The 27,416-nt window shown below is 36.5% G+C and overlaps 1 protein-coding gene across 5 annotated transcripts in view; it reads right to left on the bottom strand.

Annotated features, from left to right (window-relative positions):
* The window catches only part of Ssh (Protein phosphatase Slingshot), a 106,190-nt gene that overhangs the window by 21,300 nt on the left and 57,474 nt on the right, over nt 1-27,416 (bottom strand). For all 5 annotated transcript variants that reach the window (XM_083099798.1, XM_083099796.1, XM_083099795.1 and 2 more), the window contains 2 exons: nt 12,898-13,076; nt 6,950-7,015 (listed from right to left, as the gene is read on the bottom strand). In XM_083099798.1, coding sequence (XP_082955924.1) covers nt 6,950-7,015; nt 12,898-13,076 — 245 coding nt within the window. The remainder of the gene's footprint in view (nt 1-6,949; nt 7,016-12,897; nt 13,077-27,416) is intronic.

Consider the following 27,416-nt stretch of genomic DNA (forward strand, 5'->3'; position numbering starts at 1 on the left):
GAAAAGGATCGAGAGGATAGACGGTAGGCGTTACGCATATATAGATATTCAAATCGATCGTAGTTTCGTGTCATCGATATCAAGCTGTTATCACGATTACGCAATGAAAGAGACGCTCAAGAGAGAATGTTATCATCCACGTCTATCGTTCTAGCATTCTCTTCTATCAGTTTGGAAAGTTATCTCCCCGGCACGCCCTTATGAAGGAAACTCGATATGACAGGGAAAACAAGGGAACGACACAATAGATGCGAGTCGAGACTCGGGTAGGTGGTGAAAGTTGGAAATAGTTGCTTGAAAAGCTATCGTGCCGACGATTGACACGAGGAAGATAATGCTACAGATATATACAAGGTGATTCGCATTTAATGTACGAAAAAATAAATTTTTCGTTTTAAATATCAGATATGATTGTTATACATTTTGTAAAATTTTTCTTGCACTTTACAGAATGAGATACTTTAATGTTAATACAAAACACAGTTAATCTGAATCGGTGATTGTTGGAAAAGCAATATCAGTCAATATCAGTCAAATGTTATCTTTTCTTAGTGTTTTGCTTCAAAGTATAAAGTTCGATACTATTCGTATTTTGCTCTTGTTATGTCCTAGGTAGAGAGTCGGACATTGAGATACGATAATGAAACCAAGGCAATATAAGGCAGGTAAGATAATGTAGGAAACACGAATTTGCCTCAGTTATCTGGGAAACACGGCCGTCAATGTGGCGCAGATGAGAGAATAAAGTTATCGTTCGTTCGTCCGACAATACAACAAACATACGAATTCTATCAAGCACCATATATCACGGCCTTGTAAGCGAATGTGCAAGCGTGCGTACAAACGTGCATACATGAAACGATGGTCTGCGCTGAACTAGGCAAAGTGAGCAGCAACGATTGCGATAACGAAATTTATGCGGATTAATCCTGTGCGTTATTTCAAATAGAACGGAACAAAGTGAAGAAAATCTCTCTTTCGAATGTCGAACAATTATAATAAATTTATTCTTAATTTATATATTAAATTTATATTAATTTTATATATTAAATTTACTAATTTATTTTACTAAATTTACTTTATCCAAATCTCATATTGGGAGACAAATTAATACCGCCGAATAACGTAGGTGATAATATGATTTGTTAGAAAAAAATTGATGTAATGTATAATTTGATTTGCAAAACGATATGGAAAGTGACACGGATATTTTGACACTTTTCTTTTCAAGAGAGAAATGTATTCCCATATGTTTCACTTTCATATTACACTGGAGGGCACACTAGTGCCTCATACTTGAGCAAAATAGTATCACTTTTCCACGTTGAAGAAACGTAACGGATATCGCTGCGACTTTGACAACGATAAATCGGAGGTCTGTATCGGGGGACGTGAAAGCGACTTTACGCTGAAATCGGCGCGGTGGTTTCTCTGACAAAAAGTGAAAACGCGCGAATCCAAGTCGACAACCTCCGCACGAAATATAAAGCAAGGAGCAACGAAGTCGAACCGATCGTCGACCGGTTAATCTCGCCGGTAATTGACGGCATCTCTCGCGCGTCTCGCAGTGTCTCTTAGATCGGCGATCAGGAAACGCATTCGTGAGATCGTGGTAGCGGGATCATTCATGCGTATCGACGTCGCACGACGATAAGAACTCCAACTTGTTATCGACTCTGTGTCTCAACTTACGGCTTAAACATTTAGCAATCTAATCTTATTTATTTATATGAATCTTATTAAAAATTTTCATTTCGTAATAATTACGTATTACTTAACGTTAGAAATATTTAAATCAAGATAAACATTAAATTAAGATTAAAGATTATTAAACTAATTAAATATTTTACTTCTTCTCTCATGTAATATGCGTAAAGCTTAATATATTAAAATATATTAAGTAAAAATGTTAAGCATGTGCAAATTTATTAGTCGTCAGAAAGATATGTGAATAGTGCTAATTCGTTTTGCAGTGCGAGTTTTTTATATTTCAAATTTGAATTTTTTAGCGAATTTTATTGAATATTATTGAAACAAATTATCGTAACGCAAAAGTATATGTGAAATAAACAAATTCGATTCCTTGAGAAAAATCTCGAGATACGTTCGCGAGATTATCGTGGCGCAACCGCAATCGAGGCGATCTCCTCGATGATGAAAAGACCGTACGAGTGTCGGCAGCCTCATCATAGAACGAGGTGTCATTTCGAGTTCTCGTGTTCGTCATCCGGCCGGAAACCGGTTTCAAGCGGCTGTCCACTCCAAGTTCATTGATTCCCAATGATGCGAGAAGGCTTCCTGCCTTGCCGGGGCTATAAAAGATTGCGCTTTCGTTTAGACCTCTTAACGCATTTTAATTTCATCTCGTTGACTAATGAACCGCCGCAAATATTAAAGGAAAGGCATATTCGCCTTTACTCATCCATAGATTTACTCTCATAGACTGGCGATGATTGAAATCAAGCGTTAGAGGAATCCTTACGCTTATGAAAATATTTGTTCTCGATATTGTTATCGAGAGAAGACGGAGAATACTTATTGCTGGGCATTCATTATACTGTCGCATTATACCTGGGGACCAGTCGTTTTACACTGATCGGAACAAAACAAAAATTAAATCACGGACCGTCGTTTGCTGAATCACACATGTAAAAAAAAGAATAATGATTTTTATCTAATAAAACTATAAAACTATAAAAAATATATATAAATATATAAGATCTTATATAAAATGTATAATAGCTTTAAATATATAATTTTTTTGTTTTAAAATTTTCTTTGATATTTCCAGTATATTGAGGATTTATTTTTCTTTAATTCACAAAATTTAACAGATATTATATATTGCGCATAATTATATTTTATACAAAAAAAAAGACAAATACGATATAAAATTTATTTATTGATATTAACAGAATATATTATTATTTTACTGTATCTTTTTCTTTTCAAAAAGTTTCTCTCTCTCTTAAAATTATAACTGAACTTGTGTGAAATCTGTTATATTTACATACATTCTTTTTCGATAAAAGAATGTTTTAATTAATTTCATGATTCATTAATAAGATAAAAAAGCTTCTATCGAATATATATGTCCTAGTTAATAACCCGTATCAGGTACCAGTTGGTACACTTAATAGAACGTTCGTAATCGGTCGCGGCGACCGGCAGTTCGGAAATTCCGTGTCAAGGTATCGCGTAAACACTGACAGCAATAGCAAGTCATCCGATAAAAGGATTGATAAAATCTCAGAATTGAGAATTTGCATCGTTCCGTCACGAGGAAACTCGTCGAGAATATACACATTGACGATAAAATGAAAAATAACTCACAAGACGAACGTCAGCATTCCTGTGCATTGTGCGCGTATTCGCGTCACCTAGCGAAGAAGAGATATCGAGACTGTTGAACCAGGCGCGTCTATATTTCACACTTGTCACTGAGAGACGAGTCTTAGAATCGGGAAGGAGGTGCCGTCTGTAGCGAAAAAGCTTTGAAGTCGAAGCGAGCTAAGTACGTTCGTTCGCAATTACATATGTGGGTCGCGTCACGAAGAAACCGACCACCCACACGTGCGAGCGGAAGCCAAGAGATCGCGGTGTACCTTTTATATATATCACCTCGTACTTGAAAAAAAAATTATAACAACAAGAGATATCTTATAACAGTAGTATTTGAAATAGTACTTTTGTATTATACTAATGCTACAAACATAATTGGATTCGCAAATTCTGAGGCTATATTCTTATAATTAATGCATCTCATTACGTTATCTATTTTTATGTGTGTTATACATCTGATAATTAGAAATAATTACTTGGTACGGATAAAATAATGTCAATGTCACATGGCAGTACATTCGTGACATGTATGTTAGTTATAAATTTTAAATGCATATTATTTTTGCTAATGTGAAATTTTTATATTGTAAGAATATTCATCTCTTTTTTTCTCATTAATACTTCAATATTTATATTATGTAAATTAATGTAAAAGCAATTTACATTACTAATGCATTTGTAAATATTAAGAGGAATGAGCTCTTATTATAATAATTCTTTCAATTCTTTTATTGTAAAAACTCAAGTATGCTAATATCACCATAAGCAGCATAATACAATCGTTTAATAGAAATTAGCAAAATAATAATCCTTAGAATCGCGTGGATTTGTGTAAAGAATCGAAAGCGAAAACGGTACAGTCTCCTGCAAAAAATAAAAAATCGCACGCGGAAGCGACGTGATCACGACGGGGCTGGGGGTTTGTTTGATGCCACGCGCGAGCACGTGGTAAAATTCGACAAAGAGTGACCATGCGTCGCGACGCGCCCATAAATGGCGCGGGCGATGGTCCATAGTCGTAACCAACCCCACCACGGTGTGCGATGGTCGAGAGCAACGAGGCTTCTCCAAAAATAGGACGACGACGACGACGACGACGTCGAGACGTCATCGTCGTCGTCGACGATGCTCTCGACGTCGCGGCGTTCTTCTCGTGGTGTAAAACGCATTATAATCAATCTTTGTAATGTAATAATTTTACAGTGAGACAGTTTTCGTCGCAAATTCATCTGAAAGCTTCGCGTAAATTTGCATACTGCAGAATATTAAAAAAGAATTAATGCACTAAAAGAATCGATTCACTCTTGTCGAATTTATTCAAAATTAATTAATAATCATTTTAGTGAAATTGGATTTTAAATATTAATTCATAAAAAGAGAGAAAGAAAATTGTCATTTTCGAAAGACTTTTTTATCTCCACAAAATGTACGATTTTAATTCTAAAGAGACTCGGTTCTGTCAACGATTTATATCTGAGAAAGATAAAAACGTAAAAAAAGAATAAAACTGACGTAAAAAATTAACTTTTATTTTCTCTCAATTTTTTTATATTCACAAAATATCTCTACGTTAACAGTATTTCTTTTTTCTATACCTTCAATTTCTAAAATTCCTACCCATCAGTTGCTGTTATTTCTTCTATACCGTTGCATTGTATCTATAGACTCGAGTATGTACACACACGTAAATCCATTTGCGAACTGATCTATGAGTACACCTACGAAAATTCACTCGCGGTCGATATCAAAGGTGTTCGCACCTACGTACGCCAGGCCGATCGCGCTTTTGCAAAAATCGACACGAGTTAACGCTAATGCGTGTAGCGCGCGCGATTGGAGGCAAGCCTATTTATAATCCAGCCGTACATCGTCCAAGACACACGGTAGTGCCAGAAATAACAAATCTAAAGTCGTAGGTCATGCGAATACGACGAATAAGGAGATGACGCCTACTCCGATAGCCATTAACCGACACATTCAATTCAGATATGCGATATATGCTATAGACCTTAGATAATTATCAGAACTAAAAAAATTATAATTTTTCAATTAATTTTTGAGACAATGGCAATCAAGGTATATTTAATAAAAAATAGCGAAATCTATTTCTGTTATTCATCAATCTATTCTGTTGTTCAAACATTCGACAATGGCTGATAGCGACAAGGCTCCTATTAATTTGTAAAGTCTTCAATTATAAGATGCATTTTTGTTGTATATAAAATGAAAGGCAATCTTAATGCAGTGAAAACTGAATATAATTTTGTGGTGATCCAATTCGATGAAAAAATTTCCGGTTTCGCTGATTAATCAAAGCGACATTCAGAAGAGAGACTGAATATAATTGATTCGTGTGGGAAGAGACAGTGTTTTCGCCTGCACTAAAAAATACAACACCGGAAGAGGTTGGGCGGCCAAGAAAGTTCCTGCTGTCCAGTCGGGCAATTGTGATGTCGACCAATTAAGCCACGGCCCACGCCTAATTTTTCTTTTCGTACCGCTCGCGAGCCCTCTTCCGCATCGATAACATCTTCGTCATCTTCCCACCCCCGAATCATGCGTCGCAGATTTCACTACCATATATTTGATGTATGTATATACATGTATTGTGAAAGCATAGAAAATTAGACTACGATAGACCATGATTTGAGAGAGACACATGATATATCAACAACTCGATTCACAATACAATCTCGTTTGTCAAGTCACGTGTTGAAAAAAACAACATCATCAATCAAATGCATCTAGAAATTCAATTACGTTACCGATTATTTATTAGTATTTCCCTATTCCTATAGTATTTTTTTCTGAAAATATGGATTATATGCAGAATTTTTTTTTCCCCAAAAAATTATTACTTACTTAATGACAAATTTTTTAATAAATTTATAAACGATCTTGTCTCTCATTTAATGATTTTACTTATTTTTCCAAGTTTCTATCCATGACAAGATCGTCTAAAGATAATTGTACGAAGAATTTCGCTCTTTTCTCGCGTGTATGTCTGAAATTCTCTTACATTTGCTCGACGCATCTTTCACAAACGACGATCGTCTCGGATCTCATCCGTCGTGTAATTACACCGACATTATCTATTAGCCACGGTTGTTAAACCTGCGACAATGATTCTTCTTTTCCAATCGCATGGCTCGCCTAGCGTAACCAACAAGATATCGAATGCTCCAAGATTATATATCGTGATTCGCTGCTCGGTTCCTCGTATGGAAATATCAATGTTAATCATATCCATCTTTATAATTCTAGCAAATAATTGATTAATTGCACTTGAGAATCAAACAGAAATACTCACGTAAAAGTTTGTTAGAGAGTAGAGAGAAAGAGAAAAATTATTTTATTTAACGAGCAGAAGAAAATGGAATAAAAATTCTGATGTATCCTCCACTGAACCAAAATTAACGTTGTGTATCTTATATCCAGCTACTCTCCATACAAACGTCAATTTAATATCAAAAGCGTACTCTCCACAGCACGTATTAAACAGCCGTTACGCAAAACATAAAAAAAAAGTTTCAGTGCCGCTACTTTTTTTCGTTCCATTTTTACGCTGCCGCGAAACCAGTTTCGTTTATCAGAGATGCAGACTTACCACATGGCTTGAACGGACACCGGCTTGAAGATGTGCTGACGGCCGCAAACACTGACCTTGAAACCCCTGTAAAATAAGAAATCCGGAAGTGAAATCGCGATGATCTTTAGGAACCATAATGTACCGAATAATGTTATTCTTATATATAAAATATCGTTCCATTTTATCAACGAGACAACCAATAATTCTCTGTGTTTTATAAAATATTCTTGTTTCATAAATCGCAGAAAATTATTTAATTGAATGAAAAATATCACGATATAAGAATAAAATAATATAAATGATGAATAAAGAAATATTTCTTTTACTTCTTTCTTCAATACTTGAACTTTAAGATTTATAAATCATATAAATGACATATAAATAACGTAACATTTGATTTTTGTGAGAAATCTCATACTAATTGCTTTGTGTCTATCCTCGTTTCCAAATGTCAAATTATTATCGGCACAAGGCGTGACTTTGGCACTTTCACTAGACTTCTTCTGAAAATACTTAAATGTATAAACTAATTTTCTCTGAAAGTTACTTCTACATTAATACTAATTTTCTCAATTCTAGTTTTATCAAGTTTAACTTGGGGACGAATTAACATTCTTCTTGGTTCAATATTGAATCGATTATTTGATGGGTGATCAAGAAAATTTCGCCATTAGAACCGAGCAATCGCCGCTTCAAAACTGCAACGGTAACGCAATTCTCTCGCGATTACAACATGGAAAGAGGGAGAGGGGACAAGGAATGCACTCAACGCATAGCCATTAATTACGTATTATGTAAATGAGATCGCGCCGCGCGAGCATCGCGATTCGCTGCCGACAAGATTTCCGAGAAATCGTTGCCGATTCCGCGATCATCTCTTCCAGAAAGAAAACGGTATTCGCGTTTGTCGTCACGTGTTACACGGAATCTTCGATATATATTTTTCTTGTAAATTATGTAGATATTATAAAGATGAAATTAAATTTAATTAAACTAATGTAGCTTGGCACACTAATGTACATGTCGATAGTTTTCGAGTTACAAATAATCAAAAATTAATTTTGAAAAACTCGTTAAAAAATTTGATTAATAAAAATTAAAATTACCATAGTTACATATTTTATAATGATTCGTATATAATAAATACACATACGATATATTGTATTTAAATTTACGTGTACTCTATAATAACTCGATTGCAACACATTTTATTTTTTAACATTTTATTATAAAACTTTGAACCTAATAAATATCGGTCGACATTTATTTCCCATAATTTAAATACAGATATCGGGCATTTTTTAAAACGTTCGATCGTGCACCGCGAAAGCAGTTAGACGTACGGTAATCCGCGAAACCAAAATTTACGCTTTACGCAACCGAACCGCTCGCGATAAACTGCAGTTACGTAAGCGATCGAAATAAAAGAAGAAAAAATGATATCAATCGTCGCCGCGAGCGTTAAACGCGCAGTCGCCAACAGTTGCGCAAAAATGCCCCGCGGTCCGAAATTTCATGTCGCGCGCAACAACATCCAAGATTCACGCACGGATCTCTTACCCTCTCGAGGAGGTATAAAAGGGACTGAAAAAAATGCAATCCCCCTCCGAAATTACCCGGCTCGCACCGTTATCATGCGGATCGTAAAGCGAACGCCCTCCTTCCTCCGCTTTCGGATCATAATTCGCCTCTCTTGGCCGAGATTACAGTTACAAACTCCTCTACGAACATTCCAACAGACGAATTTTACGGCCGGCCTGCTTCCTCGAGATTGCATCGATCGAAAAATTGAATCGCATGGTGTAATCGAGAGAAAAAAATTCCTCGAAAGCTTGGCTAATTTCGATACAACAGGCTTATATTCGCGCTATAATACTTTCGTAATAACATCGTAATTTAACATTTCCCGATTTTACAAGTTGTTGAGTAAAGGAATTCTACATTTTATCTAAGAAATATGTAGAAATATGTAGATAAAGACTTTAAAATTCAGAAATCGATCCTTAAAAATAGCATCGTAGATGAATGTGATTATTCGGAATCTTATGTTGGAAAATAAAACTAAAGAGGAAACAGTTTTTCTCGTATGTCGAACTCATGATGCGTAACTTGAGATCAATTTTGAAAAAGTAAGAGATGCATCACGATGATTTAATCTGTTCGATTGATGCGCAAAACACGCTGACAATGAGTCAGCTGATATGATTTTACTACAACACGCCGCGTGGATTCCGATAAGCTTATAAAAATCCACTTAAATTGTGCGTTACGGTAAACGAACGCAATCTTTCGCAATCATTCGTTATTATTTCATCTAATTCATTCTCCGACATACGTAATTTTCCCAACACAGTCGGTTGCGCTTTACGCGTCTATCAATAAGACGCTATCGTAAAGTCGGTGAACCGTGGCCGTTACGGCATCGAACATGTTAACTAACATGTCGGCTAAATTTTCTTCATTTATACTTCATTATATGCGGTTAAGACAGCAATCTAGAAGGAGACGGTAAGTGGGGCCGGCTCGGTTAAATAAGTCGAGACTATTGTGCCGCGAGTAGCAGGCGGCGGTAGCTTTCGAAATGAACCGATCGAGAAAGCGAGCGACGACGAAATCCGCGCGGAAAAGAACGACTCTAGCGAGTTCTCGCGACAACCGGAGATCGAGAGGAGGAGAGGCGGAGGAAGAGCCGTAGACGAAGAAGAGAGAAATGACCGTCCGCGCCTCGAGGGTCATCGACATCGTAGGAACGCGAGCTGACCGGCGTTCGTGCTCATTTTCTTTTCCTATACCCGGAGGGTCCTTTTCTTTCTCCTTTTCCCTTCGTCACGCATCTCGGCCTGTCCGTCTCCTCTCGGTCCGTCCGTCCCTTTATCGTCAATTTCGCGAGAATCCGCTCGTCCGAAAGCGAACGTCAGCCAACCTCGCGCTAGTCGCCAGCCCGGTCAATGTGCTCTCGCGTGGGTGGACTTTTCGCGCCCGCGACGATCGGGAAAAGCCACGGACACAAAGTGTCGTCCCGGCCTCCTCTAATCGCGCGAAAAACTGCAAGCTCCGGAGACCAGACGCGATAGAGATCGTTTTGTTGCTTCGCGACACGCCGCCGTCGATACGAAAACACGCCGTTCTACGGTCATTAACCCTTCGACTGTAATAGTGCCGCTGATATAGAGTCGTTTCAACTGTTGTGTTTTAGATTACAATACCGTTATCTCAGCTCTTACACGATCGGACAAATTGTCAATAAATACAGAGATTACATACATACTATATCCACGAGAAAAAATAATAATGTAAACAATTTTGTAAGTCATTTTGTCAATCAAAAAATTATTTCAAATTAATTGAGAAAAATTTTGTTAAAAATATGATGTAATTAAAAATCATACAATATTTATTTTAATTACTTTAAATCTCGTTTTATTCGTTGATAGAAAAACATATACCTTCTTTAAAACACAGAAATATATCTTCTTACAATTATAGTTTCTCAGTTAATTTCAGATCTATTTTAATTAACATTGAGCTTTCTACTCTACTTTTTAATGCCATGTTACATTTATAAAAAGCCCATCTCTCTTTTTTAAAGCGACTCGCATTGTGATGCTGCATTACGGAGATGCGATAAAGAATCACGCTGAATTGTACGGTTCGATTTCGCAAGTTATGTCGCGACCTTCCATCGTACAACCTTGCTACTCACCTGTCAAGTACCTTGCTCCCCAACACGCGTGTTGCCTTACGGTAATGCGCTCCATTTCCCTACGCCCGAGAGAGCGGTGGCGACCTTCGCGTTTAATCTTTACGAAGGAGGTGTTGTATATTATGTCGATAAATTGCAATGAAAACACGATTGATTATGAGAAACAAAGAGAGACAAAAAGAGAAAGAGAGAGAGGGATTTTACAAGTTTGCACAAAATATAAATTCTCGCTCTTCTGTTTGAATCGTATTAAAATTCCAAAAGAACAATACTTTTCGAATAGACTTTGAAATTTACGGACGATACTGTATTAACCAAAAATACATAAATTACGTATACTTTGAGACGCCATTTTTACAGACACATAAAGATAGAATTGATTGAATCAAGCGTCACAATAATCTAATATAAAAAATATAATTATTATATTATAATTAAATTTTTTCTCTACTTGTTTGAGCAAACTTTGAAACTTTGAAAATGGGAGAAAGGAGGAGAAAGCATATATGCATATAAGCATTGTCTACGTGGGCTGCGTCGTCTACATTATGGTTACGGGTAAGCAGATAATATACAAAGGCTACGCGCGCACACACTTACTGTATCGCTATCCGCGCCCACTGATACTCTCCTCCTTTCGTTTCACGGCGCGCATGCCGCCGTCGCCGCCATTCGGCTAATTATCGGTACAACTAATTCAGTCTGAACGTCTGGCGAGCCGTGGCGGTGAGTCACTTTAAAGCGGAGGGAATTAGACAAGTTGGCACAGCCGTTAGAAAGTAGCCGCGTGCGCTAGCTTGGAAAATATATATTTGTCCATCGATTCAGTTGCCGGATATAAAGCGGTGCAATGTCAGCATCGCGTCTGAATCATCCAAGATTTCAATCAGAGGTAACGCATCCGATTTACGCGGAGCGTCTCGAAACGCGATCGTCTTCCTGTCCAGTTACTGATTTTTCGATTGAGATTTAGCCTTGATGAAAGAAAGACTTGAGAAATTTTATCCTCAATTAATTTTATATAGTTTTCACGTCAAGAAAAATGTAATTTTTGAAATCCTAGATATTTAATAACGCATTAATTAATATAATTTATGGAGAAATATCTTGTATATAATTACAACAGCTATATATTCCGCGTTTATACCCATAAGAGAATAAAAATTTAAAGATGGAGGAATTTTATAAAAGATAATTTTTTACAAATGTATTTAATATAAAAACTCTAAAATGCACGTAATATATGCAAACATAAAAATATAAGTGGATAATAAAACCTTATCCTTTATTAATTTCATATGGTTTCAAGAGAAATCAATCTATAAAATTCTATAAAATTCAATGTAGAAAAGCGCACTAATTATTAACTTTTAATAGGATAGCTGGTACAATTATAACAGATTTTTCCTCTTCGATTTTACGTCGATAAGAAATTAAAGAGAAAGTTTGAGAAAATGAATATTTTAAATATCTATCAATATTTCTTTTTAACATTGACAAAATAGATAGCAAGTTTTCTTCCTTATCATTAATTATATACATTAGCGGCCTTGTAACTAAAATTTAATAAAAGATGTACCCACGATCTGTGACAAAACCAACAATTAATTTAACTGTTATTTAATTATGTCTGCAAAGGAAGAGAGACATCTGATGCCAAGGTCACCATACGGTATACATTACGTTTTGTTGCATTTGCAAATGCATGTTCACACTATTCATGACGCAAATGTAATGATGATGTTTATTTCGCAGTTATTGCGCGTGAACATTTGATGCCATCTTAATGCAATATGACCCTTTGCTATTTTATTTTATGACATTTAAATCTTTTACATCATGAACACACGCGAAAACTTGTAATAAAACTTAATCGAATATTTTCAATAACTGAAATTTGATTGATGTTTAAAAGAAAATTGACGGATTAAAAAATATTGTCAATGTCATATATGTCCATAATTAAAACTATTTCTTCTGTACATGATCCGAGCAAATTGAAATAAATTCCACGAATCACTCTTTATAAAAATGTAAATTAATTATTAAATATCGTTACAGCTAAAAAATAACAAAAATAAAATGTTTGCGCGAATAATCATCGCAATCACTGAGACGCGCTAATTGCCGCGAGAATATTACAGAAAGTAGCAAGATTGTAGTGTTTTTCGCTACGTGAGAGCGTAGAGATAATGATGAAAAAAAAGAAAAAAAGAAAAAAAAAGAGAGAGAGAAACAATCTCTCGAGTACACACAGACTTACCCGTCGCCGTCGAGAGTGATAGCGGTATCAGCTAAAACTCGAAGCACGAGGCCGACAGTCGCCCTGGCGTGGCAATCGATACCGAGAAGGCAGCTCTCCTCGGCGTCCTGCCTTCCCGTGCAGGAGACGACGACGAGGTATCGCGTCCTTCCTGGATGCACCGACTCCAGTTTCACCGCCTGAAAGAAAAACAAAGTCTCCGGTTACTCAGGGCCGTTTTTTTCTAAGCATAACTCGCAAATGCACCGAAGCTTCTGCGAATCAGAGTACGTTTTAGCTAGTCTCTTGTTGATCGCAAAAACTAAATTACATAATTTATTTCAGACACCTTCGAAAGTAACATGATTGTGACAGTTGTTATTGAAAGAGCAAAACATGAACATGCTAAAACTAATTCTTTACCGCGTAGAGATTTTTCTTTTTTGGGGAAAAAAAAAAGATTTTACGCAAAGAAATATCTTCATAATAATTTCCAATACTTTCAAACATACTTATTTCAAAATATTCAAATAATAAGGCTTAATAAAAAAAATCAACGCGTAACGTCGAAAATAAATTAAACAAAGGTCGAGCTTCGATAGCCAACATGTACTCTTGGAATATTCGGAATAAAATCCCGTACGGGGTTAAACGATTAGACGGACCGTTCACGCGATAATTTCGCTCGCTCGATTAAACGCCAACGTATCGATCGCCGCGATCTCTCGGTAACGAGCGGTTAAAAGTTTCGCCGCCGACGAATGCACTCGACGCTCCCAAACCGACCGTTTAATTACTTTCACCGATCCGTCTCTTATCCCGCGTCGCGAATTCACCGCGGCTAAATCAAAGAGGAACAGCCGCGAAGGAGACGACACCGATTATTACGCGGGAACGTAATCACCCGCATTTCGCGCGCGAGACGACGAGAAATCGGCAATTTCGAACGAGCCGGTCTCGAGAGGAAACGTTGCGCTCGTTCGTTGCACCGATCGCCACTCGCGTCCACTTTACGGGTCGATTCCACAATGCGTTGCGAGTGCAACGACTGGAGCGGAGCGGCCGGTAGGCGTCGACCGTGCATTTTTACGATATATACATATAATGCGGCAATTAACGCTTCCGCGCTCCCCGACGCGGACGCAAGAATCCCGACCGCGATAACGCGGACCGGATTTCGTCGGCGATTACATCTCGACGCCGCGCGCTCGGCGGATGCGATTTTTCTCGAGGAGAAAAAAGAAGAGAGGCAATAAACGCGCTAATCGCGCCCCGGCGCGTTCGCGCGTAACGCGAAACGCATTCGCAGGCGCTAATAGATGATAAGTGCCGAGTTATAGGCCGGGGCTAATTAAGTTTCGATACTTTGGAAAGAAAACAACCGATATGTTTCCGCGAATCGGAGCGGAAAGAGGAACGTATACTCGAACAGAGATATCCCTTTACTTCCTAGTCGAGACTGGATACGATGGTAATTGTGTTTCCGTTTCATGTTTTAAACTCTCGTATAATTTTATATCATTCATGTTTTATTACTATTTTTTAGTTGTATCCGAATCTCATAAAAAGAAAAATATGTAGCGTGAAAAAGATGTAAATAATATTTAATTAAAGGAATAATATACATGTATGTTTTGCGGTGTCTCTTTCTCTTTCTTTTAAAGATAAAATTTACTAAATGTATTTCCATAAAAACACAAATGATAAATAAAAGAGCTGTCTTAAAAAATTAATTATAATTAAGCTTGTACATTATTAATCTTATATCACTCGGGCTGTTGTGAAATATGAAATAAAGTATAGAAAGAATAATTTTAATTAAACTAAATTAATAATCCTAAACGTATAATATGAAAAATACATTATAAACATATACACACATTAACAAGAATATAATAATAAAATAATAATTAAAGAAAGTAGTCTGAAACATTTACATTGTTTCACGTAACCACCTCGCGATTAAGAAAAATTTTAGATTATTGTACCTCGCACGTTTAACATTATCCGCAACTCGCGAGATCCACTTGTTTCCGAAAGGAGGAAGCAACCGATTAATGCAGTCACGATCTGCCGCTGAACCGTTTCGCCCGTTCCGTTATTAATCATCGAGCGGAACGATTTCCCGATTAATAACGCCGCGATTACACGATCCGTTCGTCCGTGTGCGAGCGTGTCTTTCACGAAGGCGACACGCCGCGAAATCGCGAGAGAAACCCCCGGATCTCTGAGAAAGAGAGAGCGAGGAAATGGCGAAAGTCTCGACGGAAACGGCGAAAAGCGAAAGGCGGAAAGTCGTCGATATAATAAAAGTTCTGGCCTTTAGACAGCCGGATAATTATTAATTATAAACAATAAAAATTAGAAAACATTTCTCTCTTTCTCGCTGACGCGCCTTCTCGTTTTCATTATCATCATTACTATTATTATGGCCGCGAAGCAATTGTTGCCTCGTCGCGAGAAAAACACGTATGCCATTTCGCGCAAATCACACGTAATAAAAAATGCAAAAAGCCGCAATTTTCAACGTTGAATAAGTGTTTTAAATGCAGACGAGAAATGTGATTACGTGATATATGTTGTGGACACTTGCATTTCCAGGCCCGCAATTACGAGTAGTTAACCTCAATGAATAGATAATTAGCTAATTTACGTTCCTTATAAGACACCATAGACCACACGTTTCCTTCCGCAGTTAACGATAATCATGTGGCCAGAGAGGCGGAATGAATAAAATTAAAACAATATTCTCTCTAGCGAGAGAAAATACTAATACCAGAGGGAAAAAAATATATATTATTTATTTATTTATTTATTTATTATACGTATTGTTTAATTTTGTCTACATGATATGTATAAATAAAAGAACAAATGTGTGTGCCGCGTGCATATGCGTGTGTGTATTTATTTCTTCAATGTTTGAAAATTTTAAACTAAATTAAGAATAAAGAATTAGTATCTTGTTTATATAAACGTACTAACTTTTTAACGAATCTTGTTTTCAAGTCATGTCACAATGTCTCAAATAGTTTGCCTAGTATTTCTCTCCATGTATTTATTTATTCTGGTTATTACGATCCAATAATCAGCTAACGAGCAACGAACTCAGTCTATCAATCGCATATTCGATGCGCAAAAAGCTCGAATATCAAATCAATCAAGCTGCAATTAATACGATTTGATTCAACTCGCAGTTGCTACTTAAAGCAATTGGAGATATAATTTTGCAATGATGTTAATACAAATCGCTTAAAAATCAAAGAATATATACACATACATTCTTTTTCTCATACGCATGTTAAAAAATGTTAAGAGAATTTAGTAATTCTTATTTAAATATTACTTCATTATTACATTCATCTCTCTAATCAACTAATTTTGTCAATCTCTAAATCAACGCACGAATCTATTATATTTTTTAATTATAGCAAATATTCTATTAATAATGTATTATTATAATGTATTATTACACAGCAGATAATTTTGCAATGTATTACGTAATTAACATCAAAAAATTTTAATTAGACATTTTTCTTAGAATATATAAATCATAAGAGTGATATTCTTCCATCAAGAATATTATTGTACTAGTGGCGCTGCTTTAACAATTGCAATTTTCCACAAGTCATAGTGAAATAGACAAGTAAAAGTCCAAAGGCAAGATTTTTATCTTTTATATGTGAAACGAATAATTTTTTTGACGCTTGGCACGTTAAAACTTTCTGATTGTAATTAAGACGCGCATCTCGCAAAGATCTTCGATGCAAAAGTGCTTTAAAATTAACGTACTCGCGAAACGTGGCATAAAAATTAAACGACAGTGTCGAGAAAATTTTAATAACAAAGTAGCAACCACACGTAGAATTATTAGAATCCGCAGCGTGGTTGTGTGACAATTAAAGTCAATCAATTACGCTTTGATGACATCCAGTATAAACATGTCGGCATATTATCCATGATAATCCATCTACGATAATCATCATACTTTTCATCGTCTAAAAACAGGATTAAAGTGCTCAAGCATCGGAAACAAGAGTGATTACTTTTACAGTATTTCGCATTATTTCGCATTTCTCTCGACATTTTCAATCGTGTTAAATAGCTCTCTTTTCATTTATTAATTTCTTAGCCTGTGTGAACTTTTTATAAGACAGAGTTTAATTAGACGTCATTTTATTAAATTTAACTTTAAATTTCTAATGATACTTTAATAATTAGAATTCAAATAAATGCTAAGGAGTAAAATTTAACTAAAATTAATTGCAAAATAAAATTTCTCGATTCGTCGAAATTTCTTTAATTCTAATCTAATTTATAATATTAAAATTACAATTCCAGACTGTGAAATACCAACTGATATATCCTCCTTCTATATCATCTGCTTCTTCCCTTTTCCCTCTCTTTCTTTGTATAAGCGTCGCAGATGATATATCGGACACGTGTCAGCCCATACGATCCGAGATGTATGAGATTAGGAGAGAGATGTGTGCCATTAAAATCGCTCGCCTTAGAAATTGTGTCTCGATCGCGATATGTCGAATCGCGATGGAAAGAAAGTCGAAACTGGAAGTCGAACAACGATTAGATTTACATATATTGACTATCGTACAGCGTTCTCATTTTGGCGAGTCGCTCTTGTACAAAATTAGAACCGAGTGAAATGGCGAGATATTTGAGCGATAAATATTCAACATTTTGCAGCGTGTCGTTAATTTCATAATTATATATTTATAAATATGAAATTATTAATATGAAATTATAAATAGTATTTGAACGAATTGGGGATATATTATTTATGGATATTATATCTTACAATAGATAATTTTTTGTAACAAAAACTGCTATAAATGAATTAAACATATACACAGTTTAACATTATTAACGCAATTCTTTATTAATATTTACTTGTTGTTGACGATAATAACTCGGTTAATAACTACAGATTATGGGATTATATATTTAAAATTATGTCTAGTATTTCTATGTAAAGTAATTTCTACACGCACGCATGCACGCATGTATCCATGCGCTATAGTTTTTAATTTTAATCATGTCCATAATGTTTTTTATTAAATTAATCAACTAGAAGAATTATTTTTAATAACAATTTATATATATTATTTAAATTGAATTTTTTTATATAATAAATATTATCTCGAGAATTTGAGAAGACTAGGACTAGAACAAAGCGACTGAGAATCACTGACTTTTGTAAGCAAAGAAACGAGTGCCTGCAATTTTATTTAGGTCACGTGACACCGAAATTACAGTCCACATCGTGGTTGCGTGCTTCGTCTCGGGGGTCCACTTTCAGCCGTTTAATCTCTCGGAGGAGTTTCTCGCTACAACGCCTAAACGAGATAATCGTTATCGAAAGCTGGAAAGGATCCTAAAGGGGAATCGCGTGGCGAACAAGAGGAAGAGTCCGGCTACGCTCGGGGTATAACTCGTAGTTAAGAATACGATAGCATCTCCAGACGGTCATTTCTCCTGTCGCGCTCAGTCTATACGGTGCATCCAAGAGAAGCATACGGGGCAAAAAGCGAAAGAGAGAGAGAGAGAGAGGGAGGTTGCGCCTACGAATATATCCTCGGTCGTTTTTCGCGCAAACGACCTTGAGGAGGGCGGCTTGGGATTAACGCGCGAGTCGAGTTAACCAAGGTCGCGTTTGCCAGACTTTTAAGTCAAATTTCGTCAGTCTCTTTTTGGATGGACGACCTTTAAATTTAAATCGTTAGTTACTCGGATAATTACTGAGATAAATTAATATTTGATATTTAAGCAATGTACTCGATTGGAGAATCAAACAAAGAATTACATATGTTCCGTTGTTTAAAATTCTTCAACTTTTGCTAAATATTTCACATCCGGGATATTAATATCGCAATCGTCTCTACAGATTTATGTCTCGCGCTTCACCGAAATATCGGATAAGCGAATCGAACAATGTTCAACTCGGGGCAATATATCGAAAAGACACCGGCATTCGTTAACGTCAAAAACCAGGTTGCTCGCCCCGATAGCCCGATACCCGACTGATTCTCGAGCCACGGAGATCCCACGAGAGGCATCGCGAAAGGCCAAACCACCGTGAAAGTGTTTCGCGATCGTGTCCCGATCAAGCGCGCCGGCGATCGCGAACACTCGCATGTAGGCAGCGTAAAATGCGATACACAGCTATGTGCATTTGCGAACGAAAGCGAATCGCGAAAGACGCCGTCGGGTTTTCTCGCTCGTCGGATTCTTCGTTGCAACCGCAGCGATAATAATTTAGCGCCTAAAGTCGTAATGAAATATTGAAATGAGGTAAAAAACCAGAAGACAGATTTACGATTAAAAGATAAATAAATATACACATGTATGAGTATAATGCTACATTCATCCAACTTTATAATGGTCCGCGATATGGGTATAAAATAATAAAAATGTAAGAAAAATAAATACACGCGCCCAGAGATGATTGTACTGTACATTGCACACAGTTGCTGTTTCTCTTATTCATATTATTATGTAATATACTCTTATATTTTATAAATAACAGAATTATAAAATTAAAATAAATAAAAGTAAGTAATTTAAAATAAATTAAAATAACTTATTAAGGTAATATTATTAAGTTTTACTTTTCAAAAGTATCCTATTAAAAAAATAATTTCTTGATATTCTCTGGAAAAAACAAATAAAATAAAATAAAATTGAAATACCTAGGAAAAAATAGAGAAAAAATAACGCACAATAAATCTTTATAGATCTTTCGATAACTGTCAGCTTCTGTCACGCTCCTTGAGATTAGATCCCATTCAGAGTCCATTGAGAGAAGCGGCGAGTATTTTCTCGATGATAGACGGGACGACGAGTCTCCTCAACATCCAAACGACCTTGCGGAGATTCTCCGCGAGCTTAGCGTAGATGACCGTGGGCGGCCTGTGCGACGTTCCGTTCCATTCTGTGCGTGCATGCGTGCTTGTACGCAGCTTTATCGATCGGTCGCGGCCCTTCGGGACATTGCGAGGAGACGCGGCCGAATGCAGCGGCGGCGTTTATGACGAGCGATGATGACTCAACGAGTTACCGCGCGCGCTGTCGCTACCAGGCAACCAAATAAGGTCTTCCTCGTTCCTGGACCAAACGCCGATCGACGACATTGATCCGTTCTGCGAGGTCACCGTGGCTAAAATCATTTCGTTATCTACGCGCGCTTGCGCGCGTACACACACCCATCTATCCATGTATATACATATACACGTACATACATATATATATCAGTCGAGATTACCTCGAACGTATGTCTTGCGTTTCTGATCGTTTCCGGTTTCACTGACTCGAATGCGAGCACGTTTCAGGTTGTTTTTCCAGAAGGTATCGCATCTCTGATTCCATTTAAGAATAAGAGGTATCGATTGAAATGCGTTCCCGAAAAGTGACTTCGACGTTAAAACGCATCTTTGCAAATAAGTTATATATTATTTTTATTCAGCTTGAAAATTATTAGAATGAAATTATTGGCACCTCTCAGATTTTTTATTATTTTTAAATGTATTTCGTGTATTAAAAAATCCTGATCTTTTTGTATATAAAATAATATAAAATAATTTTTAATTTCAACGCTATAAATGAAATGAAAGCTGCTTATTTTCAAAAAATATCGACAGCAATAAAAATTTATTTTATTTTTGTAACGTTAAAATTAAAAAACTAAACTCTTGAAAAGTTATATCGTCAATCTCCGCTCAATGTATCGATGGAAATTGATATTAAGCGAAAAAAATAATAAATTTATCTTCTTTTTGGAACATTATTTTGACGAAAGGCAGCACACGGCTCTATCTGATGTGAATAAATGAGAAGAGAGGATTCTTTACTTTAGGTAATACGAAAACCAGATCTTTGGTGTAGAAAAACTTTTTAAAGACACAAACATATGATTAATTCTTGAATCGTTCAACCGCGAGCAATGTCGGTTTCTGTCAAGATTTTAGTCAGGCTATAAATGTGATGTTTGAAAATAGTTTATTATTGCAAGATAAAAATAACGAAAACGAATCATCGAATGATTCCAATTAGGTCAACAAGGAACTATTCTACGCGAAAAGAAAAATTTCTGTTCTCGTATAATGTCTTTGTCTCTCTCTCTTTGTGCTTAAATATAGTTCAACAACACTTCATATTAAACAGGTTTATAATTCGCCGAAACGGAACCAGGTATCTCGAAGGAACTTTCAGGTATGGAAAGATGAATTATAAAAGGATCAAAAGATGTTGCGCGCGGAAGATTTTAATCATGTGATTTTTGTTAAATTTTTTTCCTTTAGAAACACGTTGATCCAATATTTATATCTTTATCGTGCGAAATTCAAATTTCAAGTTTATGAATCGGTGAGATACTATAATATTACTAAAATTTCTTCATCTTAAATGCATTTCTCATAATGGCAAATTTTTCTCTTACTTTAACGAAGAAATGTCGTTGGTACTTGTTCCATCAAATTAGCCACTTAATTAAGCTTCAACTTTAATTAAAGAGTTAAACAAAGCCAGTTAAATAAATATTGTTGGTAGATGTTTCGAAACGATATATCACGTGCATAATTAACATACAGACACTACGGGAAAAAAGTATTGTTCTTCGTTAATATTCAAGGATAGATAATCATCTACATGAGCGTAATCAGTTTCACGTGCGCGGCTATCAGAATAACACGTGTAACAATGCAATAATCGACCCCATCGGCCTTGCAACCATCCGTCGCGAAATTCAATTTATCTCGGACCACCCGGTAGCAGTTATCCACTTGCGCTGTCCCTCCCTCTTGACGTTTCCCGTGGCGATCTATCAGTGTGTTAACGTTTCGCACTCCATCGATTTAGCCTTTCATCTTGAGTAACATTTGTCCGATCTCCGAAAAGGTCTTAAAAAATTCATCGAGATAAGAGAGAATTGCCAAACTCTCGGCAAAGCATCCAACTTTCTCATGACGATCCAGTTACATGCCGCAAAGCCAGCTTAGACTTGCGTCATTAGTTTACTGCAGGCGTCCGCTTACGTTTTCAAACAACGAGAGAGCGAGAGGAAGAACAGAATCTCCGATTAGCCTAGGTTTATTTACCCGAAATCTGCGAATTTATTTTTCAACCCGGAAGAGAAAGGAGCTCTAAAATTGCAAACACGCTTAATTTATGCTTTCAAATATTGATTTATAAGTTTGAATATAGATTAAGAATAAAGATTTTGTTGTATAAATAAAGTATATCGTTATTCGCACATATAACCGTTGTATAAAATGAAAATTATTTTTACTCGACGAAGTGTGTTTGTGTCTTAGCATAACGATTTAAATTCTTTTTAGAGAGAAGATTTCAAATCGATTTAATAATCATGATGGAGCCTCAATTCATAAAATAGAAGTTGTCATATGAAAACAAAAAATATAATACAATCTAGATAGGAACCATTGTTCTACTTTGATGATGCAGCTTCGAAAGGAATCGAGTCAAACGAGTTTCGTTCAAGCAATTGTTGAGGAGAAAAAAAGAAAGTATCTCTCAAAGGCCATCGGTTAGCCCTTTCGAAAGTTGAACAAGTTTATCGAATGTCGTGTAAGTCGAACCATTCATTTTGATTTATGCTATTATTAAAAGCGAATTAGCAATTTGTGGAACCTTATAAAATTAATTATAAGAATTTATAGTCCAAGCTTTTAAAAGTTTTTGAATATATTCCATAACGATAGAGGGAGAATTTTCGTACGTAAAATTATCTTTTCCGAAAGTTTTTAGTTATTTTAGATATTTTGTTTTTCAATTTTTTGGTGAGAAAAAAAATTGAAAAACAAAAATGTACATATTTTAAAATTATAGTTTTATATAAATAATTCCAGATAGATCTGATACATCATTCAAATTATTATAAAATTTCTATTGTCACGTTATAAAAAAGCATGCTATCAATATCGTGTCTTGTGTTTAAAATTGTCAAAATAAGAGATTTATTTTAATAATTTAAAGTTCCTCTTTTTCCCTTTTCATAAATGAGAGAATTTCAGATAAAATATCCAAAAAATTCTCCATCCTATTTTTCTGATAAATTTACAGTTTAAGCGGATTGAACGTATTAATCATCTTATTCATTCAAAGAAAGAAAGACCATAAGAGCTGTCATTCTCTCTCCTTTCGTTTCGTCGTCTTTTATCGCCGCGCTCTTTTTACGCATCCGCTCCTGATTCTGTTTTGCTGAAAATCGCTTTGATACCCGGAAAGCGAGAGTGGAACGACAGTTGGCGGCGGCTTAGTTGACCATCTCGGTGAAAGCGCTTTCCGGGAATCAGGACTGTTTTCATAAAGGTTTTTCAAGGATCCACAATTTGCCAAATTGCAGCTTGCGCGACCGCTAAACGAGTTCTTGGACAAAGAGACGGGATTAACGGGTCTCTTCGTGATTCTACCTCATTAATTCTACGACGTAGTCACACCAATTCGAAACGCATAGAATCAAGTAAAACGTCACAAAGATGTCGCAAACATCTTATACGTTTTAATTAAAGGTTTAAGATATCTCGAAATAATTTTCATATTTTATCATACCACAAAAAATTATAAATTCAAAAATGAATTTTAAAGCTACATAAAATTGGCTTGAATTTTCCAAAGTTGCAGGAACAAATAAATGATTAAAAATAAATATTAATGTTGAAATATTTAGACAATCTTCCTTCCCATCGTTATAACTCGTAACATGAGAATTTAACGTGAGAATTAATATTAACATAATTTGACTGCTACTGACTTTGGTAATAAAATGCGCGTGCATAATTAATTTATCTCAGCAATTTACCCGAATCTATTGCGGCTATATCCGTGTCATTCGGATAATCTCCGCACTAATCGCGCCAACTTGTACTATTGGTCGTTACACAACACCGTTACGTGTACATAGACTCCTAAGAACAAGATTTAACGTTATTTTTCACACCTATGTCGCGATAAATGGATCGCATTCACGCGCAGATTAGATCGGGATGTATGCAAATGTAAATTGACACAATGTCAACGGATAAATTGAAGCTATATCAACAGTTGGCATTTCTCATTTTCAAACTAAAACGTCGTTTTATGATTTTTATTTGCTAAACCAAGTTATATATATACTTTCATATCAATTTTCGTCCTCACTTGTTGAAATTATTACAAGATTGCTCTTCATTTCGAGCAATCGAGCAAAGAAATACACATACATGTGTATGTGTGTGTGTTGGAAAATCTGGAAAAAAATTAGAAGTCTAATCTTTACATTTTACAAAATATGCGCGTAACCTAAATTTGTCGAATGTGTTTATTTTGATGGTAATCAAATAATCATTACATCTTTAACAAAACATCTCGCGTTTAATTACTTTGCGCGTCCTATATTCCGACGCGAATTAATCTTCAGGAAATTATTACGCAGATCTTTTATCTCTTTCCCATGCAATTCATCATACTATTCTCTTTCTAAAATTTTTTGCTCAACGAACCATTCGTTCGCGTAATTTCAATCATGGTTTTTACATCACGATTGTGTCATAAAAAAAAATAATTCGCAACGCGCATATATTTTGGCATAGTGCGTATTACGCAAGCGTCACAACACGGTTGAAATATTTGTAACTTTTGCCAGCGAAAAAACACAAGTTGGATTAGCTTCGTAACACGCTTTTCTTTCGTTGTCGAAGTGATTGATACGTTGTATGACGTCACTGTTTACGCAATTCTGTCGTGCAAATTAAGCACAATTACCGCGATAAAATCGATTCTCGCGCAGCGTCTCTCGTAATTCTATCCTCCCGTATTATAACTTTAAACGCAATCCTTGAAGAAGTTAAAACGTTGAGTCTTTATAGAAATTATTGCCGGGATTTTATTTTTCAACATTCGATCAAGCTGTAAGAGTTTATGTCGAAATCTCGTTTTATGGAAAAAATATAATACTATCTCGCAGAAAAAAAGGAGAGTTGTAGAAACTTGATCGAATTAATTCAAGCATCGAGCAAAATTGCATTCCAGCAGATTCAAGGAAAGCGAGAAGCGTTGTCGATTTCTTCGGTAGCATTGAAACGGAATGCGTTTGCATTCGCTCACTTTTAATCGCCCCGTTTACAAATTTTTACGCTCAAACTATCGATACTTTCGCTCGTAATAAATAATACGAGCGAGCATGCGCCCCTCTCTCTCTCTCTCTCTCTCGAGTATTTACCGAGATTTTCCCTCGATTTTTTCCCGCCCTATATATCCGGTATCGATATAAATTTTCACATTAGAGAACAGCGGTCGGAAATTAGTCGCGGCGCGTACGCAGCAAAAAGTATCAACAGGCACTTTCTAATAACGGGGGTGATTCGATAATCGCGCGAGGTTGCGTAACCTCGAGCAGCGGCGCGGCAAACGCTATTCGCGATTCGCGAGATGTATCAAGCCAGCTTTATGTGGCGTATGATGACGAAACGGAGTCATTTCGCGCAGAGTGCCGGAACCACGCGAAATCTCCCCATCTCGCTCCCCTCTTCCCCGCCGTACCTGTCACGTGCGTCGACCGACGTCTCGTTGCGCTGTCGCGGACGTCACGTGCCCCGGCCGTGATGAAAGTGTGTCGTGACCAGTCGCCCAACGAGCCGCCCGAGACAATTGTGACACTTGTGAAACGCACGCGCGATAAGCAACGCGATTTACCTGTCCTCTCTTCGCGTCCTGTCGTCGTTTTTAACTTTCTCAAATAGGAAGTAGCGATGGGGGTCGAGAGATGGGGCGACTCGAGAACAAAGGGGCTTTCCCGACCGATTTTTGCAAAATAATTCTCCGCGTTGAAACTCTATTCGATATAAATAAATTGGCATTTTATTATTCTGTATATTATTTTGTACAAAAAAAACATTACTCGATATAAAAAGGAAGATTACTATTTTTATCACTTTTACTATAACAATTTTATTCGATCATCGCAATATCGCGATAACTACACGTCTGTAACAATTTATGAATGGAACGTAAACTATGCTCGGCGCAACCATTCATTCCGTGATAAACTGCTATACTATTCGCGAGATAATCCCGGAAGTAGCTACGCATATTTATTTATACCTCGCTCACAATCGATTTCATAGTTAGATAAATCTTACTTTGCAAAGGTATAACTCGAGGTACAACTTGAACACTTTTATCTGAAATTACTATCAAACTAATGTAAATTTTCCCTTTATTGAAACGCGAGGAAACAATTTAATTTTTCGCAATAAATTACCGATAGTTATTTACAAGTATGGAAAAGGAGAAACCTATTATCGAATTTATTAATTTCGTATGTTGTATATCGTTGACATTTTTTCCTCTCTCTGAAATCTCTGAAATCTCTCTCTGAATGTTCAAGTCTCGAATCGTATCGCGATTGAATCGTCTTGGCGATAGGCGAGGGCCTAACCACGCGGTAAATTTCGCGACGATCCGACACGCTCCAGTCAGGCGAGAGGAAGATTGCCGCCGAAAAGAATGGTCGGCGGGGCACGACTCGCTCTCAGAAAACCACATACTGCGCGCCGGCTTGTGTCGCGAGCAGCGGCGTGGAACGCCAAATAAATCACGAGTCGCTCGAGTCCAAGTTACTCATCCTGGGAGAAAAAAAAATCACAATTCACCATCGAGCCACGCTTGGTGTCTTTCGCGAGAATCGCGGCAACAATAGTCGAGTCTGTGGTATAATTAAACTTTTGAGTTCGGTAGATTACCTTTCTCTATAGTGGAGCAATTATAACGTTACGTGCTTCTCTCTCTTAAAATATTATCTGAAATTGTAATATTTCGTAAAATGCACATTTTTGAGAGATCGCGCGTATCTTATAATAGATTAATACCTTCAGATAATATTCTGGACTTGTCATTTTGAAAATATATATTTCATTTTGGAATTTTTGCACTTTTAGAATGTTGATTAGCGAGTCAAGAAATACGACACAACTTTGCTGCTTTCTTATAATGCAATTAAAAAATTATCATGTTGATCATTTTATCAAGTACTATTGTTGTACGAAAAGAGAAGCGCTGCTTTATTCAAGCATCAGCGATCGACGTCGTCGTGCTCGATTACGCCGATACTTGGTTCAATCGCAAATTACATTTCGTCGATATTATAGCCGAGTCTGGACGTCCGATCGTCCGAATATATCGATCTTTGCGCAACTTTATCGCGAAGCGTGACCTTACAAAACCCCGGAAAGGCCGCGGTCGCGTGGGAGATGATAATTTATCGCGATAGTTCCGTTGGTCGAGAAGCGATTCTCGGAAACGCTAAATTCTCTCTTAAGGAAGCGGATTAGATGATCCGTATATGCGCGCGCGCAAAGATGAAATCTCTCTACAAACCACTGTCTTTGAAACAAAGATGTCGTAATTTTCCGTAATATGTAGGAAGTAATTTACTCCCCGCGCAATATAATCTACTAGCCTTCTCCGAACGCTATTCCATCGTGATCCGGATTCAAGGATCCATCTATCGTTTCGCCGAGCGTTGCCGCGCA

The sequence above is a fragment of the Camponotus vicinus genome, unplaced genomic scaffold (genome assembly GCF_025532165.1).
Source record: "Camponotus vicinus isolate PSW18456_S1 unplaced genomic scaffold, iyCamVici1.0 SCAF_5, whole genome shotgun sequence".
Lineage (NCBI taxonomy): Eukaryota > Metazoa > Arthropoda > Insecta > Hymenoptera > Formicidae > Camponotus > Camponotus vicinus.